General features: G+C 41.2%; 1 protein-coding gene across 2 annotated transcripts; it reads right to left on the bottom strand.

Annotated features, from left to right (window-relative positions):
- Positions 1 to 973: 973 nt before the first annotated feature.
- cables1 (Cdk5 and Abl enzyme substrate 1) lies at positions 974 to 19747 on the bottom strand. 2 transcript variants are annotated; one of them, XM_069692266.1, is made up of 10 exons: positions 19052 to 19747; positions 12184 to 12255; positions 11939 to 12031; positions 10698 to 10775; positions 7155 to 7260; positions 6324 to 6480; positions 6091 to 6194; positions 3993 to 4099; positions 3655 to 3862; positions 974 to 2810 (listed from the first exon to the last, which is right to left on the bottom strand). In XM_069692266.1, the coding sequence occupies exons 1-10, from the start codon at positions 19609 to 19611 to the stop codon at positions 2670 to 2672; spliced, it is 1626 nt and encodes a 541-aa protein (XP_069548367.1). In that variant the 5' UTR covers positions 19612 to 19747; the 3' UTR covers positions 974 to 2669. The 2 variants fall into 2 exon arrangements, with proteins under 2 accessions (XP_069548367.1, XP_069548368.1); XM_069692267.1 differs by lacking the exon at positions 10698 to 10775.
- Between the last annotated feature and the right edge of the window lie 553 nt (positions 19748 to 20300).

Here is a 20300-nt window from a genome sequence, read left to right as displayed (position 1 = left end):
TATAGCAATACAAGAAAAAAAAAAAAAACACCTTGTGCTTCCTAGCTAAAGTTCTGTACTAGTTTGGTGTTGCTTCTTGGGTTTTTCCAAATGAAATATCAGAATCCTCGAGGAGGAAAGACAGTCTGCCTTTCCTGTATTTTAACACGATTTCAGGTTTAAGTACACTACAAGCAGCTCATGTCAAAATATGGTAAGTGTGACCCGTATGCAGACCGACATATTCATATTCGCTGTGCAACAGGGAGAAAAGAAAAGAAAAAAAATCTTCAGGGAGGGAGTTTGGGGGGAAAACACAGCAGATGGGTCGTTCACACCGGTTCAACCTGAAGTGAAGCTTCACTAGGCCTGAAAAGTAGCCCGACCAGGTCCCGGTTTGTCAAGTTTGTCTGAGGGAACAAGCTTCCGCTGTGAGTGAGGCGAGACTTAACTCATCCACAAACAAAAGCAAGGTGTCTGCCGGCAGCCCCGTGGAGGCGGTGCTGCTTAGAAACAGAGGGGCAGCTGCTGTCAGCTAAATGCTATCCTTTGGCGTTTTACTATGATCACAATGGCAATGCTGACGTGCTAATTGCTAAGTAGTTCTAAAGTTAATTGCGGTCCCGTTCTCAGTTTGCATGGCGTCATTTGGCCCGTCGACTCTGCAGACACGTTGAAGCCGAGGTTGTTGGGAATACGTTTTACAGCTATTTGATCACAAACCAAAGTACCTGACGGATTTAGACACGAGGTCTAAAAAACATAAGGGCTCTTTAAAAGTCAAAAGTCGTTTTCTCGGCCTCCTTCCCCGGAAAGGTATTAATATTGAACATGTAAAGAATGTGCGAGTATAATTAAATAAACTTCCACAACCCCTCCAGAAACTAGTCCCTGCTGAGTGGTAGCATTTCCTATACTTGCAAGACATAATACAAACTAGATTCAGGTGAAGCAGAAAAAAGAAAATCTTGAGTCTTTTTTTTTTTTTTTTTTTTGATTGAACAAGCAAAGCAATTTATTTACAAACATACACAGGTGATAAGTGTCGCCCATGAGTCTTTCCTCACAGAGTATTTAGAGTGCATTTTACAGCGAAATCTTTGGGCTTGCCAACAGAAATAAGCTCAGTATTTTTTTGTTCCACCTTCGACTAATAATTGACACAATCCATGCTTTTCTCATAACAATTTGATCCAGTCATTTCAACTCAGTCACCATCAATACTTGGAACAGCATTAAATACTCTTTTCAAGTAAGCCTACGGTACGTTTCTCATTTGGTGGCCTTTCAATACTCTGTGGTAGTAGAGACAAAAATAAAAAATCTGTAAAAATAAAAAAAAAATCAAGTCGAGATAGATGCCAAATAAACGGAATACGTTGTTTTCAAGTGGTCACATTGCTAACGTTAATTTTCAATATTTCTTTAAACATTTGAAATCAACAAATGCTAATTCAAGTTAGATGCAAATATTTGATCCATCATTGATCCCCATTGGGATTTCGATTAGATTTTGCCCAAAGGAAGTGTCCTTCAAACCTGCATGGACTCAGTGTCTTGCTCAAGGACACTACAGCCGGAAGGATAATTACTGGCACAAGGTCTCAACCCACATCCTCCAGGCGAAAGACATTTTCTTTCAACACTAGTGCGCCCTGCTGCGACTCCCGATGTCGATCCTGATCACTGGAGAGTGGCATTTTTGCACTTGTGAACAACTCTTCAGAACAAACCCTCTTGACCCCGTTAAAGCACTGTAAATGTGCTAGCAATACACTCTAACATAGAGCACAGGAAATTCGACACTGATAAAAGTGGGTCTGGTCTCCAGGAGTCCATAGCAAGCAATTGACAGGTAGAAAAATGAATGGAATACTTCAGTGAAAATAGAAAGTCTTTTCTGCAAGTACCTGTGTACAAACAATCGTTTCATTTCATGCGGATAGTTGCAGCTAGAAAATTGTGAAGAAAAACCATACGAGAGAAAAACAAATCAAAGGTCCATTCAAATGACTCGTGTGTGTGGTGCTTATGAAGACAGCTTATTTTTCAGGGTTAGTTCCCACGCTCATTAAAAGTCTGAAAAAAAAGTCCCCTCAACCCCAGGTCTTGCAATTTTTTCAAAAAGTGCACTTTTAAAACGATGACTTACAAAAAGATGAGTCACGCTGAGGAATAACAGTCCAGCCAAAACCAGCCCCTTAAAAGGCTTTTGTTAAAATTTTATGCAGGTCACGAGGCAACCAATCATACCAAAGCTTTACAAGAAGGAGACAGGATATAAATGTTACAATCACTGGTTGTTTTAACCGAGAAACAAGTCCACCATCAAATTGAAATGAAAAAGCTCTCTTAATCAACAAGAGAGGACTAAAATATACAAAGTGATGAAGATGAGGAGATGCGAGACATGCAAACTGGGAAAACAACTAAGTTTGCAGTCAGTTGAACACTTTCTTTCAGAAGTCCGTGCAGTGATGATGAATGTAGAAGTCAAACAATGGAGGAAAGTTTGTTTAAAAAATGTGTGTCCCTTTGGCTGATTTCAGCTCCGTGAGAGGAAGCAGAGTGTTGTTGGTACCTTGAAGTCGTCTAGCGGAGACGAGGAGAGAGGTTGGAGGATGGATACCGTAGGAAGCTGCGGATCAGGAGGAGAACCTGGTGGTCCTCGTCCTGATGGGTCACTAATGCTAGGAGGTCTGCAGCAAGCGTCTGTAGTGGGGCATGATCTCGTGCTCTGGCAGGTGCAGGTTGAACTCCAGCGCAACCAGGACGGGAAACTCAAAGGCTATCAGCTCTCTGCGGTTCACTCTGAACCTCTCCTCCAGTTTCTGCCAGATAATAGACAATAGGTGTTTCTCAGTGACTCCTAAACCACACCCACTTACTGCACTTTTAACCTGCATGCCATGAGAGTTGGCTCTGCTCTGCTCACTGCACGCTTGTGTAAGAAAAGTGTTTCCTATTAATGCAGTAATAAAAGTCATAAAAAGCAGCGAACTCATTTTAACAATTCGTATCACTTTAATTCCCCTCTCAACAATTCAGTTGGTAAAGCATGGAAGAGACGAGAGGTGTTAGACCCTGTGAGTGCAAAAAAACCATGACATTTGGAAACTATTGAACTGGCAACATAAGGCTGTGTTTTTAGGTAAATAGTCAGTCTGGCTCTTTAGATCGGCTGCCGTGGCAATAAAATATTATGTCAACACTTCTTTCTCTTACAGCTGTTTTTATTTCACACTGTGACTACAAAACTCTTTGCTGCCATCCTTCCATTTTCTTAATATCCTTCTATATCAGGGTTTTTTTTTAGATCAGAAAGCAATGTGACAAAAATTCTAAATTTTGACCCCGAGACCTGTTACTACCTAAATGATCAGTTTACTCAAATCATCACAAACTTAGTTTTATAGTATCTAAAAATGCAAATTGCTTTTGTTTTAGCTTCGATGTTTTGACTGATATGACCGCAACCCCGGTACTGAAGAATGACTTCTTTTTTTTTTATTATCTCTCTAGAAGAAGAAACTTCACTGTGGTTAGTTTTTTTTTTTTAGATGCCCAACTTTAATTTGAGTGAATTGACCTTTGAATTGGTGCACTGGGAGTCCTTGTTAAAAGTTTCATTGCCACAAAACCTTGAATTTTGGATGTGTGCATGAGGAAACTTACGTCTATGAGATGCTTAACTTCATGTTTCTTGAGGTCACCGCCGATCTTTGCCGCCAGAAGGACACAAGCTCCAGCGCAGAGTTTACGATTCTGCTTGTTTAGTTTGCCTTGAAGAACAAGTTTTTCGAAGTAGACGAAAGCCATGGCTACGGTTGGTTCCTCATACCCGCACTCATCCTGGGCCAGCTTTCTTATCTCCCTTTTCAAGCTGCACAGGAAAAAAAAACCAGATTAAGTGCATGTAGTCGGTGGGGTAAGCAGTAAAACAGCTCATGTTAAGGTTAAACTGTATTTTATAATTTGTTAAAAAATAATTTGTTTTACTTTGTGTGTTTTACCTCCTTATCTTGCTGAGTGTGAGCCGTATGTGGGGGAATTTCTCTTTGAAGGTTTCGTTCATGTCCTTCTTGAGGTCAGAGGGTTTGACGTATTCAATGACCGTCGTCTGCGAAGGAAAACCAGAGCTGGTTTCAAAATGACCACATTTTAAGCACTGAGTAAAGTGACTGGATCCTCACACCCTAGTGTTGGATTCCACCGTCTCACAATGAGTCTTACTGAGTGATGGTGTTAACAGTGTCACTGGATAAGTGGTGATATTCAATATTTTACAACGAATCCCATGAAAAAAACAAAATAATGAATTGATCCTGATAACTAAAAGTGTATATAGCCAAAGTCAAAGATATCACATATTTGTTCGTACCACAAAAAATAAATGTTAAAAACAGGGTGAAATCTTCCTTCATTATGATAAACATAGACTATGTCGTTTATTTTCAGTCAATCCCACATGCAAATACTAAAATAGCACAGCATACATGTATCGTTTTCAAAAATAAAAGTGTGATTTACTTATAAAACTTTACGCCTTTAGTGTCACAGACAGTGTTTCAAAGTATCAGGAGATAAACTAAAACATATTTTGCTTTTCATAAGATTTGGTGATGATTAAAAAAAAACAGGTTGTCAATTTTTTATTTTAAAACCCCCGGATGACGTAAAATGTGCGTGATTGCTAACCAAGAATTATGTGCTTTAATTAGGCCTCTATTAAACAACCCTGAGAGCTTGTTGTAGCGTGTTTTGAGCGTGTTCCAGGTGGGTGAGTCACATTAGGACAGTATGACAAGCAGTTGAGAGTTTGATTTTAGAGTTAGATCCCTGTAGAGTCCCGTCTCTTAATCTGGAGATTAACAGATAATATAATAAGTAAATACCTGCTAAACGATGCCAAATGTGCAAAAAAAAATAAGACCTTTGTTAAAATGAATTATAAAGTGTCCTCTTAGTATAAGCCACTGAGTAAAGACACACAATGCAAGAGCTGCTCAATATGCATGCACAGCATTGCCCGCCACTGCATGCCATGTGAATAATGGCATCCACCATGAAAACCATGCTGCTGCGGGTTAGGGTTAAACATAAAAAAAAAAAAAGGCAACACTGACTCGGGTTACATCCACACTAATACATTTTCATCTTAAAATTGCAAAACTGAAAATGATCTCCTACCGCACTCCTGATTTAAGTGAAGTTTTCCCTGCTTGATATTTCTATTCTAGGTCATACGAGTTTCCTGGATGGCGGTAAAACACAGCTAATATTATCCCCTGCTCGAACTTAAAAGTTCAGTTAGAAAGTTGTGTCATCCAGGAAGTCTGTGTTCAACTCCCGAACTGTGGAGAATTTACTGTTTCCATTCCTGTAGTAAACACAGTGGCTATTGGTGTCAGATGCTGGATTCGTAATTGGAGGAAGAGATAGCAATAAACAACACACACAAAAAAAAACAAAAAAAACAGCGTGGCCTTGACTGACATTTCAACCATGTCGATCCTTGTTGTGTATTCTCCCCGTCTCTGTAGCAAAAACAGAGCCCAGGAAAAAATTAGGTGGGAGTCTAGTTGTTGTATTTTTTTCATTGATTCTTTTCCGTAAAAGTGTGAGAATGATTTGTGCCTCAGTACAATCACTTGGCTGTTGTGCTGGTGGAGTTGCTTTTTAATAGCTACTGTCCACTGCACAGGAATGAAGTATGTGTATTCATTCATGCCCAGAAAGGTGGGAGACAGACTGGTCCAATGACCTTGCTGATTAAAACTAACATCCTGCTGGCTCTTTTTCAAAAAGAGCTGATGAAATTCAGGAGGATATTTTAGACCAAAAAAACTGCAGACCTTTATTATTGTTCTTGTTTTGGAGGGAAAATTGAGTACAAAAGGTCCATGATGATGAAAAAAAAAGAGAAAATGAATAGTGCGATGTAGCAGGACATTTCAACATAACATGTTGAAACAAATCTTTTCCAGCAAATTTAGACCTGGACAAAAAAAAACATTTCCATTCTGCTCTCAAGAGGACAAGGCTGCAGTTTCTGTTGTTGTTTCCACTGGTGGTGGTGGTGAGTTAGAGACAGTCCGAGTATTTTCTCACCATGTAAGAGGGGAAGATGAGCACTCTCTTGTGTTTTCCACAAGGCCACTGCGGGTCATCCAGCAGATTGGGGTCATACTCGCGAAAGTCCCCCAAATCATTCCCTGCCACGAGCACAAACACAACAACAAAGATTGAGCCAGAGTTTGCATTCAAATTGGGTCCTTTACCAATAAAAAAAAAAGATATACTTGACAATGAAAGAGGATTAAAAACATTCATAATGAACTAACCTGTGTCTAAGCTGCTCTGGTTGCTGTTGGCCCGGCCCAAACTGAGGCTGCGGTGGCTTGCATTACGAGACTGAGAGAAGGATGATGTGGAGTCGATTGTGTTTCTTCGACCACCGAGCGCATTTGTGGGATACAGGAACTGGGTGTACGACACAGTCTGCAAACACAAGTGTAGTTATAATGTCTGTTTCACAAAAGCCTCACAAAAGTTGGTCTTACATTCTACTTATTATTATCAATAGGTCTTTTTCACAGCAGTTCACAGTGTTTTCCTCTTCTCCTATTAAACACACAAGCCTTTTACTTTAATTTACTGATCTCGGAAAAAATACCCAGTATGTCTGAGTGGTAAACAGTTTAGTATTTAAAGAAGTTTGTTTGATGCGCTCGTGCAACTAGTGCCTCGCGCTAGATAGCACACAAGGGGAACCTGAAAAAAGATGTTCCCCAGCTCTGCATTCGCATAATTTGTGGGTTGGATTAAGTTGGAACTGGGGAACATAAGAACACTGGGAACATAGGACAGTGGGAACATAGGACACTGAGAACATAGGGACATGGGAACATAGGCACACTGGGAACATAGGGACATGGGAACATAGGCACACTGGGAACATAGGACCCTTTGCCATTTGGGTAAAATGTGGATGCTTTCTTATTATATACATGTATTTGTTTTTCTACTTTCCTCTCATTGGTACCCTTTGTGTAACTTGGCTTTTTCTGGCTCATGGATTTTCATTACACATCATCATGTATTAAATTCACGTTAGACATGAAAGTGACAAGGATGATGACTCACAACACACAACATTTTTGCTGGGTTCTCACCTTTCCATCAGCTCCTAACTCCACTCCCTCAAGCCCAATTACCATCTCCTTGGCACTTACACCTCCTGACGGGTGCCGCTGACGCCCTCCTTCCAGCTTCACCTCCCTAATAAGCACAAGACTTTTAGAGATTTCACCATACAAATTGTGCTGCAGCTTACCATAACAGTCCTGCTGCAGCCTGCCTCTCACTGCCTCTCTCTCTCTCTCACTGCCTCTCTCTCTCTCTTTCTCTCTCTCTCTCTCTCTCTCACTCACTCACTCTCTCACTCTCTCTCTCTCTCTCTCTCTCTCTCTCTCACTCTCACTCTCACTCAAAAAAAAGACCCCGTATCGATCTGCGCTCATCAGCTGGCCTTGTTTCTGTAATTGCTCCTGTCTTTGGGTGCATCTCAGGGCAATTAGAAATAAAATGCGCCCTTGGGAGTAAAGATGGAGGACAGAACCGTTTTGTTGCAGCAGAGCAGTCTGTTCAACCTCAGCTGCTGCCTCACCAGTGCCTGAAATGCCTTACTGCTGTGGGAGATTTGAAGGAGGTCAAATGTTCTCCTGAAGCAGAAAATAGACGACTGGACAGAAAAGTGTGTCAGTGGAACAAGCAGCGAGCTGCTCTCGACTCTGCACGTTTTGCATGGGCCAAATATTTCCGTACACACTGGGGTTAGCACATGCTAAATTAAACCGTGTGCTCATAAAGTCATGTTTAATTGGTATTTTCATGTTTGGGTAAGTAGATAAACCTACAATATCAACCACCGCAGTAGCAGTACATATATATTATCAAACAGTAAAATACTGCATACACTAATTAAAGTAAACCTAAGTTACTGCACTGATTTAACTTCACTTGATGGTTTTAGGTCAGTGTCAGTAAAGGCTAATTTAGAGTGTGTACACTGACAGAGAAGATTACACGCCTGCAGTCCATTTTATTCACAGTCTGCCATAATGAATAATAACTGATAGCGAAGATGTAACGGCAAGCAGATGACTGAGTCTTTCCAGCAATTTAAAGTTTGTGATCAAAGATCGCTGGAAAATCAATGTCATCAAACCAAAGGCACAATTAATATTCATATTTCCAAACTAATAACGGAGAAATTGGTTGGCCCTATTTTTGTATGTGCTGAAACATTTAATCGTGAAATGGGGTCAGCTTGCTGACAAAGATATTTGAATATCCACCTGTGTTTGTGTCAGCCGTATCTCAGTAATTTGTACTGCAGTGAAATTATAGAATGACAGCAGATGGTAGGTTAAACTGGCACTGTCTTGTTTTTTTTTTTAATCTTCCCCGGCTCAGTCTTGCTTTCGGTTTGAAATTGTGTTCAGATACATCGAAAAATGTTCACAGTGAGTCCTTGATGACATGAGGGGCCAATCTGTTATAATAATAACAGTGTTATCTGGCAGTCAGGCATGTCAGGACACAATGTTTACAGATGCATCATAAACATGGAGATCCCCAGGCAGCGGACTGCTTACAGAACAATGAAAATGAAATAAAAAATAGAAGGGAAACAGAAGAGACGGAAAGCTTTCCAGGGAGAGAGCTTTTCTATGAAGCCATCCAGAACACAAAAAGGTTCATTCTGCTGGGAATACGCAGAAATGAAAGGAAATGACAGGTAAAGCTGACTTAGTAACATGCATGAATGAGAATCACTGGCTTCAAACGTCTGTATGTTAGTAGTGTTACGATCTATGCAAAGTGCTCATTCTGCCCTGATCAGGCAAAAAAATAACACTCTCCATGACAGAAAGAGTCTTGACCCCTGCTGGTTACTTTACAACCAAATACTTCACAGCTCACATAAACAGTTTAGGATTGGGTTGACTGGCTTGTAATAATATTTCCCCCACAGTCTCATCCAACTCGACCCATTGCGCTCACCCTATGAGCATCATCCAGCTTTATTTTATTAATCCCTGCGAGGAAATTTGTCCTCTGCATTTGACCCATGTGATGTTTTTCCACCTGCGAACCAGCTACACTACCAAACCATGGCGTATAACCTAATCTGCATGTCTTTTGGTGCAAGAAGACGACAAGTATAAGGAGGAAACCCATGCCATCACATGTAAAGTCCACACAGAAAAGCTGCAGTTGAAGGGTTTGAACCAGCACCTCTACAGCTCACTAACTATGTGTTACACTTTGTTTGTTTAAGACATAAAACCACAAACTATTTGACTTTGAACTTTAGAAGTGCTGCTAGGCTGATTTTTTTTTTTGTTGTACCTTTAGACAAAAAGCCAAATTGTCTGTTTCCCTTTGGTTCCACTCTTTATGCTAAACTAAGCTAAACATGTCCTGGCTTTAACAGACATTCTGCATACAAAGTGGTATAATTCTTCACATCTAACTCTAGGCAAGAAAGCAAAAAGCAAGAAGCATTTGTTATATTTGAGAGGAAGCTGTTTGGGACCATATACCGGTCTGCTGTGCACAGTTTGGCAGTTTTTGTATGTGGATCAGTAGTTATTGTAAGAATGAAGGCAGAGACAGAACAGAGCAGGGCACAGAACGAAGAAAAACGACATGCAATCAGCTGTTTGTGCCCCCTTGTCTCATAAAATGCAGTTACAACACTTGACTGAGCCAGACGAAGTCTAACTGTAAACTGTCAATTAGCAGCAATTGCTATTGGATAGCCCCAGGTGGTTTATTAACCCTTGACCTCGCACTGATTGGCTGGTTTAGGAAATTCCACAAACGGACTGAGCCTTTTATGCTCTTCTCTAAAGCCCTGGTGTGGAGCTTTTCTTTCTACGCATTGTATTCTCTGGTGTTTATCGTTCCCCTTTCCCTTTGGCTTCCTCCAAAACACACCCTTTTCATGTGAATGGTGGGGGGGGGGGGGGGGGGTCGTCAGAACCAAGGCCGCACCAGAGCGGTCCCCATGCAAGCCAGATGGGTCCCTTTCACATAGAGCTTTATGTTGCTTTGAAACAGGAAACAAGCATTGTCTACAGATAATGCAGAGATTATTTCTTTTGTAGTGCTAAGAAATGTTAACCCTGGCAAAGAATAAACAAAAATGGTTAATAGCATGCCATGACTGTACACGGGACAGAATCTCCAGTCTGACTGCCAGCAGTGTGGGTAATCAAACCAGTTGACGACACATTCAAATAATTTCAGGGTTTAAATTTCTACATCTAAAAAGAGGGAGTACCCCAAAAGTTAAATGCTAAACAGCGAAGCCAGCAACAGTTGCAACAGACAAAAATGGGTTGATTTGAAAAAAAAAATGAAAAAAAAAGATGAATGCCCAACAGCCACCAGAGCCATTATGGGAAAAGCAATACAAGCAACAAGCATTCGCCCTAGAATGTATAAACAAAATGAAACCTTTAAAGAAGCCCTTTTCAACCCAATCATTAATTATTTATTAACCTATTAAGATAAAAATGCATCCACCAAAACCAAACCTTCAAGGGAGAGCGTGTCCACAGAAAAAGAGGGATGAGAAAACAAAGGGAAAGAGGGAGCACAGGTTGGACGGAGGAACAAAGTTCGGCATGCTGTAGGATACATACCCTGCTTGGCTACAATCTCGATAGGGCAGGACAGAAAATACACTATAGAAGGATCTTCTGCCACTGATAAGGACTATCCTATAAAAACAAAAATGGTAAAAAAAAAAAAGCTAATCAACATCTATCTGATAAGATCCACAGGTTAGATTTGGAGAGAGTAAAAAATGAGAATGAAGAAAATGAACTTAAACTTCAGTGTGAGTTTGTGTTGTTTTGTAGCAGTGTGGCACATACTGTATGTCAGTGTCAGTGGTTGGCGGGCAACAATGATGCATTTTTGTTACAAGATCTTGTTCATAACTTAACGTGGGATAATTGTAAACCTGATTGCAGCATACTTGTGGAAATGGGCCAACGGTGTCCAATCAGACCAGATGTCAACAGTACAGAGGTGCAGGATGACTCTGACTAAAAACAACCATATATTTACTCCTTTTAATATCCCTCACTCACAGACAGATGAGGAATCTTGGTACTCAGCCGATATCAACACATCATGACATGAACAACAGCTGAGTCAGAAAATGCTGCTTGTTTCAGCATCAGGAAATCAAATCTGGATATGAGGAAAAGCAACTTTAACCAAACAACTTAATGTAAGAGGTGAAATCTATCAAGATGGAGTCTAAACAAGAGATGCTGTCTTGTTATACACAATAACTGTCCATATCAACCAAATGCTGAATAATAAACCTAAAAAACATAAATACAGCTACACTTTAAAAGACAAGTCAAAAATGACTCTTCAAAGGAACCAGAACTCGACTCACAAATCACCACAAGAAGAAGAACTGAATTATCTTTCAAATCCAAAGAATGTGACAGTAATAATAATGACAGTCAGCAGATCAGTGTTACTCAGAAACACTTAATAGATCTCTGAACTACGCAAAAAGTATTACTTCAGCATTAACACAACTGTACTTTAATTTGGTTGCTATTCAGGGATTTCTGCATGCTTAAATGGACTGTGACACAATGACGTGTGATTTAACAGTAAGAGTGATTCATGGTGTGATTACAAAATTTAAGATTTTAGTTTGTGTAAATAGACAGGATTACCCAATAACATTTAATCAGAAGTCACAATGACTGTGGCTGTGAGTGGCCCAGGCCGGCTCGCCTGCGATGTGGCTTGTAATGTGAGAAACATCCAAACTGCAGTTCATTGACTGGGGCAGCCGGCCATTATTCAGTGAGTAGTTGTATTGACTAAGGGATGGCGTTGTTTGCCTTCATACCTTCCATTGCGCGTATCATGTTGCCTCATGTTCTTTATGAAGTGGACCTTCTTGAAGCTCTTTGGTCGGGGTGAACCCGATAGGGTTCGGCATCTAAAATGTAAAACAAACATAAAACATCAGGACATAGAAAGAAAGAGAGAAGCAGGTGGGATGCATTACGCCGAGCTGGGTGATTCATTTTCAACACACACATATAGTAGTAGTAGTGTGAACGTAAAGGGTACTTCTGTGCAGTTTATTACCTGCGCAGAGGAGCATTTTCCTCAATGTCCTCTAGAGTTTCAAGTGAAGAGCGCTGTGAGATGAGTCTTCGTCTGGGAGGACAGACAGAGGGGAAATGTGAAGTTAGGGGATGTGAAGAAACACCAAAACCTCTCGGGACAAACTGTCATTTTGCAAAACAGCTTTTAGAAAGAACTCTAGCAAAATAATAATGATCCTTTTCATGATGATTTCATGAAACACATAAACAGCACTGCAAAGCAATTAGATTAAAAGACACAATACTAAATGAGTCAATTCCACAGCAATACCTAAAATGGAAAAAGTAGGAACTGAAATTCCATGAGGTCATTTTGCACATAAATTGAGGTTTGTCTAGCTTTTTGAAAAAACAAAAGACAAAGCCTCAGCATTTAGCAACCGTGCAGGAAATTTCAAACCAAACCTTCATTTACCAACTTAATGCGCAGCATAACATAGTTGAAGCTACAACTGCCCTCACAATACTTTTACACAAACACTGAGAAAATGAACATGTTGGATGATATATGACTAATTTTATAGTGATAAACAATTTGTCTGCAACAGGGCTGGCTATTGTTTCAAAATATACAATAGTTGTGTTGTACAATATTGTATACCTCTTTAGATACCTTAGTTTGAGGACTAGATGGATGCTTTAACCCATTTTTTATTTTTTTTTATTTTAAAAAACAAGTCAAAACATTTTCCCAGACATTTGATTCCAAGGTATATATTTCAGTCGGTGTTTAAAAAGGATTAAGGTTCAATACCTAGCCGTAGAATAAAGTATGTGTGTGGTCACTGAGGGCATGATAACAAAGGTCAAACAATGATGTAAATTCACAACTTGTCCCTACGTGTTCTGTGATTAATTTACAAAACCAAGTTTTGAGCAGTCGAGTTATGACCGCCATCAATCAACACCTCTGTGCGCCTTTGTGGTCAATGATCATTCCTCCATCTTGCGTAGATCAGAGATTTTTCCAGGATCAAATCTGCTAAGAGGATAACGACCTGGCTCTGCAAGCACTTTGTGTAACACATTTTGTCACAGATGGCCTTTATTTCACACTTTGGTTGCTCGACTCAACAGGCTAATTCTGCTGGACCAATTTTAAACCATCAGCTGCCAGCTTCCGAAACAAACCCACGTGATATCTAAATATGCCTGAGCTGTTCCAAGATTAGGTTATAATTGCATGTTTAGCACCACAAAAACGACATAATCCAAGTCATTAGTCAGCCTTAGAAAGTGGCCACATTTAGAATAGAGGAAATTAACACATTAGTGGTCAAATAACAAAAAGCTGACGCATTCTCCCGATAGGTCTCTCTTTCATCAATGTGACAGTCCATATCATGCATACTGTATATAATCATCTAATAACAAATTAAAATGTAATGCTATAGGATCTGCATTAAGAAAAGCTGGTACCCTAACCTGACTTCTCTGAATATTTCAGCCAAAGACGGAGACAACGGAGTGTAAAGTAAAGGAGCAGGTTAATAAATGGCAAAGCATGAGGACAAATTAACAGAAGATGACTTTGTCCTTGAGGATCTCCCAGAGTTTAAACCAACACAGGCTGAGGCGAACACTGTAAACCGGAGGAGATGGGTTGAGTTAAGTGTTTAAATGAGGAGCCAGACCACTGAAGCAGACAAAAAACCGAGGGCCCTTATGATGGCTAACCTTCTGCGCTGGACATTATGACCCTAATGATCATAAACTGGAGTGAAGACCATCAACCTTTAATGAAAAAAAAAAAAAAAGGCATGAACAGTGAAATTCTTACATCAAATGATTAAAACAGTTGGGAGCTGACATCAACTCTGTCTCCAGTGTGATTTGAAAGGGTCAGAGTGAAGGGGCGGGGCTGGCCTGACCTCTGCCTAAAGGTCAGGCGAGTGGGATCATGTGATTTATGGACAGTCTTGCATCATCCTCCTTCAGAGACAACCCTGGGAGATGGAGTGGCTGGATAAGGCTCCATGGTTGAACAAGGCTTCTCTAGAGTTGTTTTTCTTCTGATGGTGCATTACTTCATTCATTAAACTACTTTTTTCCGTATTTTTGATGTATTTAGAGGTGAAATGGGATGTTGGCAAGGAATATAACAATCTGTGTCAAAAGAAAAAAAAAATTCATAGCTTCTAACTGAAGTCATTACTTAAACCTGTTCTGAATAATATTTTATATAAACGGTGACTAGAATGGCCGTGTGCACCGTTAAAGGTATCTCATATTATAATGAACCCACAGAGAATAATCATCCTGCAATGCAGTTTTCTTCAGCTCTTCAGAGCCCTTTACCTTTTTTCAGCTCTTTGTTTTGGTTTTACGGCCCTCAATCAACTTACCGTTTTAGTTCTCTCACAACACTTTGTTCAGCCTCACTTTGCTGCAGTAGGCAGCATTTAACAACTAAAGAACCACCCTCATGATATTCTTCATGTATACTAGTGTCTGCTGGGTGTTTTTTCTTTTTCTTTTACCTTTTTTTTAACGACACCATAATATGTCTGTGTTGTCTTAAAAACGTGTTGCGCACGCCACTAAGAGGCCAAAAAAGTTAGGTTTATCTCAATATGTTTATATATAACATGGTAATTTGTACATGAAGAGAGTTATTATTTGCTGTAGTCATTCTTGCTGTTCATACTTCTGTGCATGAATAAGGAAAAGAAGACAAAAATCCACAGTTCAAGAATTCCTTGTAAACTGTGAATTCTACAAGTCCAAAATGTGAGACTTCGGCAGATGGCCTATATTTGTGAGTCTTTTTTGAACAAATATCCCTCTTTATGTTTGCACACAGTGTTTCCTTGTGGAGCTGCAATGGGGGAATAGACACACAAAGATCAGACTGCTGCTCACACACGCTTCAGCTAAATGTCTTCACAAAACAAGGACTGTAGATTTTGTTGAGGCATTATCTCTTTTCAGTCACTGTGGAAAGGATCAATTATGGACAGTTACAGTGACCAGTAACGTAATTTACATACTGGACTGCTGTGACAGACGTGAAAAAGAAAAAAACAAACCTTAAAATCTGCGAGTGTTACACTGTTACACCCAATCTATACCAAAGCGGAAATAAACTCTATTGTTGCCATCTGTCTCCATTCTGTGTGACATTTGGTCATTTTTCCAGTCCAAATCTCAGTGAATTGTAATTTTTATTCAACAGTTAGCTGAACGGCATGTTTCCAGTTCAGAGGGATACAAGTGAACTGTGCTTGTGAGGACTTTGATCCAGCCTCTGTGAATAAAACAGCAGGAGCAGGACGTGCTTTTAACGCAAAAGATGTTTTCCAGGCCGGTACAAACACTGGAAACAATAACATGAGCCAGGCCACTCATTCACTTCAGACATAGCTCTACAAGCTGTAGCGAGAACGGCCAGTTTCTGTCCAGTTTGACATTAACTAGGCCCAATCAGAAGCTTTAAAGAAGCCTCAGTCTAAAGCAACAGCAACAACAAGCATCCCTCAGTGTCTTTGAAACAAGTCCTGCTATTGTTGATTTGAATGATTTTGTTTAAGCACATTTCAGAAATGCAGTATTGAGCTATTTTTCTATTACAAATGCAACGCCATCCCCTTGCAATAAAAATGTTTCAAAAAGCCATTGATAATCCTACCCAGTGGTGCCATGCAATGAAGCCATAAAACTCAAGTGGAGTATTTAGATGTGGAGATTAAACTGTTTTACACGTACGACCTTGGCAGCTTGCCACAGGACATGGTCTTCCACTTTGCTGCAAAGCTACGGAGTGAAAATAAATGTAATGTTCTGGGAGTCTTCACACAAATACAGCCCAGGCAGACGGAAATGTGATTATTCTGACCAAAAAAAAAATTAAAAAAATCCATTCAGAGCAGTTCAGCCTCTCTGATCCTCAAAGGCTCAAAGGCACAGGGGTACAAAGGGGATCAATTTAAAAAATAAATGGGCAAAAAGCAAGAATAATAAACATTAACCCTAGTAAAAACAGTCTTGTGTGTGTGTAACAGCAATATATGGCATTGTTGGCTGTTCGGAGTGAGAAGCACAACAAGTGATAAGGCAGAAATGTAAATCTGGGCTCAAATTTCAAACTGGATACAGTGAGACACATGCTAGCCCTTGTTACTCTGCCTCAAGCTCGCAGAAGACCTTTTTTTTTCAGTCAAATCTTGCAGGCTTTTCTGAACATTTCTTGACAGCTCAGACACCGAAAGACTGCAAAGGAAAATAGAGCCTCCTTATATAATCCGGTGATTATGCCAACCATGACCTCAGCGAACAACAATCAACCTCATAACCAGAAGTATGTGACCCAGTCACACAAAACTCCACAGCCCCATTATGATGCCTTGTGCTGCTTGTTTTCCAACCAGTTTTTTGCTGCCTTGTGCTAAAAAGAACCTTGTTAAAATACTGTAAAGTACATGTTTCTGGGCGGCCTATTTGAGATGGGAGCAGAACTAACAGAGGACATGAGACTCTCTATGTTTTAGGGGGAAAAGGATAGAATGAAAATTGCTCTACACCTCAGGCAGACAAGACCAGATGGTAATAGGTATGCTATATTTAAAGCAGAGCTCTTGGCGTGCTGATTCATGATGGATGAACGCTGAGGAGTGGAAGGAGAGCTGAATATGAAATTATCCATCATTTCCATGCATTAGATTCCGATGAGGATGTGGTCTAAAGCAGCTTTGGCCTCAGAAAGTCTGTTTTGGCGGCACATCAGAGGCTCTGCAACTTCCTGAATGAGAGCAGTACTGAAGGCCAAAAAGTCTGAGGGGAGAGCGTGTCTCTGATGCCCCAGGGAGAGGAAGTGGAGGACAGAAAATACAGAGCGGAGAGCCAGGTCTGCTTCTCAGAAAGCCTGGGCATCCTGCCTCTCCCAGCCAGGGACCTCTGGACACGTTTCCACCAGCTGCCCTCAGAAAACAAACCGGGCACTGTGCGGAGCGCTCGTCTGTCTGCATGCCGGTGGAACATGGCCGCTCTCCATCGACAGGTTGCTTATTTCTCAACATTAGGATTCATTTTATGTGGACGTCCTCCAAGCACATACCGAAAGCAGGGTACAGTCAGGGTTTAACAACGTCATTCTGTATTTGCTGACTGAACAGCAGAACAGCTGAGGAGAAATGGGATACCTTACTTTTAACACTGTGACTGAATTCTGAACCTCTATAGTATTTTGATATCAACTGAAATATTTACTTGGCACAAAATATTTAAAACTGTATTGTGATCCAAGTTATAACTATTCCAGTTTTAACTGTATTTTATTCAGTCAAACTTCTTTCATGGCTGCTTGTGTTTAGCATTTGAAAGGTTTGGCTTCTAATGTTCCCTTTATTTTGAGGCTGTGTACTTGTGTTTTTTTGTTTGGTGCTACAGCTGTAGTCAGTGGTGTCCTAGTGTGTCCCACTTCTTTGCAAGGTTTTTTTTTCCTTGCTCTTTTTCAGAATAACTGCAGAGAACAAAATGATTAATAGTATCTTGAGTGTTATGCAACTTTTTTTATGCACTTTTTTCACTATAAAAAAGCACAAATTAAGATTTTCAGAACCTGTTAGCTTGGCGGTGCAATTGCCATGAGGTCAAGAAGGGAAACTAAATGCTTAATGAGTGTTTCACTATGAAGCAGAGCCTCCTGAGAAGCCTGGCAGAGGACCAGAGGGAGGATAGGAGCTCTGAATGGAAAGCAGAGAAGAGAGGATTTGACAGCAGGTTCTGACAGTGAGAGAACCATGAGATGACTGTTACTGACAGCCGTCCCGCTGTGAGGCGAGACACTCCAAACTCTCCTCGTGGCTCCAGTGTGGACAAAGTGGACAAATAAAAAGACATCCACGTGAAACAACAAGCCCCTGTTGCATATGGAGTTTGAACAGCAGTGTAGAGTTACAGGATGCTTACGTCACACAGAGGAGAAGCAGACAGCCAGCAGGCGTGTGCCAAGCTTTGGAATGACAGCCACTAAAAATAATTTGGAGGTGTAGTAAAGTTGACAAAGATCCAGAGAACATTTATGTTAGAAAGAAAGTAACACAACAGAAAATAAATGTGTCAGGTGTGGCGCTGAGGTCCCTCTCAGGGGGAGCTAGATCACAGCTCCACAACTGTTGGACCTGTGATCATATGTATCTGTCCCAGCGCAGAACAGTGAGTCATGAGGTTACCACCACCTGCGTGGAGCAAATATACAAACCGCTGAACTTTCTCCTCCTGCTGTGTATTGTTGTGTCCAAGCAGACTGCGTTGCTTAGAACCGAAAGTGGCTTTTCAAAACAGCTGACTGTAAAAGACCTTCAAGAAAATTGCTCATCTGGGTTCATTCATTTAGGCTGACCAAGAAACAAAACAAAAACCATCTTCCCATTCAAAGTTCCAAATACAAGTTATTCTTTAAGTTTGTTACCTTAATTTAATGTCTGAATTCTGCTTGTCCACTAAAATCTAACAAAGAAACCATAATGTGGCTGCTCCTACTCTGGTGGTTATTTGTGATGTAAACCCACTTAATATACAAATGTAATTTTTGGGTTTGTCAGTGGCACCTTATGGTAAGATATAATGGGGTTTGCACATACAGAAAACTTTTGAAATCTGTCTACAGGACTACAAACATGCAAGAGGACTGACTGGTCCTGTACATACATGCAGTGGCACATTTTTGTGATTTCAGGGATTGGAGGGAGGGGGGGTAAAAGTTTGTTTGTATGCAATGATATTATCAAAGTACAGTTTAATGACCCGATAGACTTGAACCTTTAACCATCGTTTCACGTCTCATATTATGGGCTACTGCATGCCTCCAACATCAGACAGTGAAGTGAAACAATTTTGCACACAGTTACCTTGACCTCTGCAGCTCTATCTGTACGCCTTCCTGGCAGTAGTTCTGGGAGGATTGCCTGGAGTAAGGGGCAGGTGGGATTCCCTGAGTGTACGTCTGCAGCCTCCCTCTAGTCGAGGCTGGGACCGCGGAGAAAGGCGAGCTGAACGTCGGGGGCACGAAAGCGTCGCCGTCTGTGTCTGCACCCGCCGGGCCAGCTGTGGGACCCGTCCCAAAGCTGGCCCGACTGCTGGAGAGGAGAGCCTGGTTTGCAAAAGCGAGCGCCTGGGCGGCCGTGGTCGCCGCCGCCGCAGCCGCAGCAGCGGCTCCAGCGGCGCCAGCAGCCCCGTACGCCGAGCGCTCCGGGGAAACCAGGCTCTGTCTAGTCCTAGCTTCAAGCGAGTTATCCTCGTCGTTTTGATTGTCTGCATCGTCTTGCACGGGTCGTCCATCCAAAGAAATGTTGCTGAGAAAAGACAGCGCCGCTTGCCTCCTCCTTGGGTCTATGCGTTTCCGCGTATGCTCAATGCTGGAGTGCTTTATCTGTAGCGTGGATGTGTTGCTGCTCGTGGCAGCCGCCATGGTCCACGTCCAGTGATCCGAGTCCCTGCAGCAGCGATCTTACCTCGTTGGCATTAATATTGCGCTAATCGTGCTTGTATGGGTGAATGGTGGTGCCTGTCTTTTAAGTGCATGCGTTTAACTGGGTGAAAACAGGGGGGTCACGTGTTTGCAGTATTGTGGCTGCACAGGGAAAATTTGGACCAATGAGCTGTCAGGAATACGTGTTTTTTTTTTTCTCCCTTTTCCTGACTGCTGAAGCATCCACTCGCTTCTGTGACAGTGCATGCCAAAATTACATAAACTAGGCACGGTATCTCCAAAACAGTCTAATCTGCATAATTATAATCTGGAATCAATTTTTTTTCTTTCTTCTCCATCATTTTGTTGGACACACTCCCACAAGAAATGTTTAGCATCGTGGCGTGAAGACTTTCAGCTCAACTTTCTGTATTACAAAACCCACTCAGGCGTGGCGAAATACCTGCTTGCTGCTTTCTCGATGTGCCAAGCGTGCAGATGTGTGCACGATGATCAGTGGGTGCTGACAGACTGGGGCCCTGACTCTTGTTTGTTTTCAGAAAATAGATCATTTACTGAACAGTACGAGTCAGCATCTCTGAAGCAATTGCGCCATCTGTCTGCTTGACATGCACTGCGTACACAGTTTTGGCTATAACCCCATTAAATGTCATCTAGTGTTTTTTTTA

This window comes from Brachyistius frenatus, unplaced genomic scaffold (genome assembly GCF_029030835.1).
Source record: "Brachyistius frenatus isolate BFR_SWC_R1_liver_20210118 unplaced genomic scaffold, ASM2903083v1 Contig_12, whole genome shotgun sequence".
Taxonomy (NCBI): Eukaryota; Metazoa; Chordata; class Actinopteri; family Embiotocidae; genus Brachyistius; species Brachyistius frenatus.
Note: the sequence above shows the minus strand (reverse complement) of the source record. Positions and strands in the feature narration are given on the sequence as shown.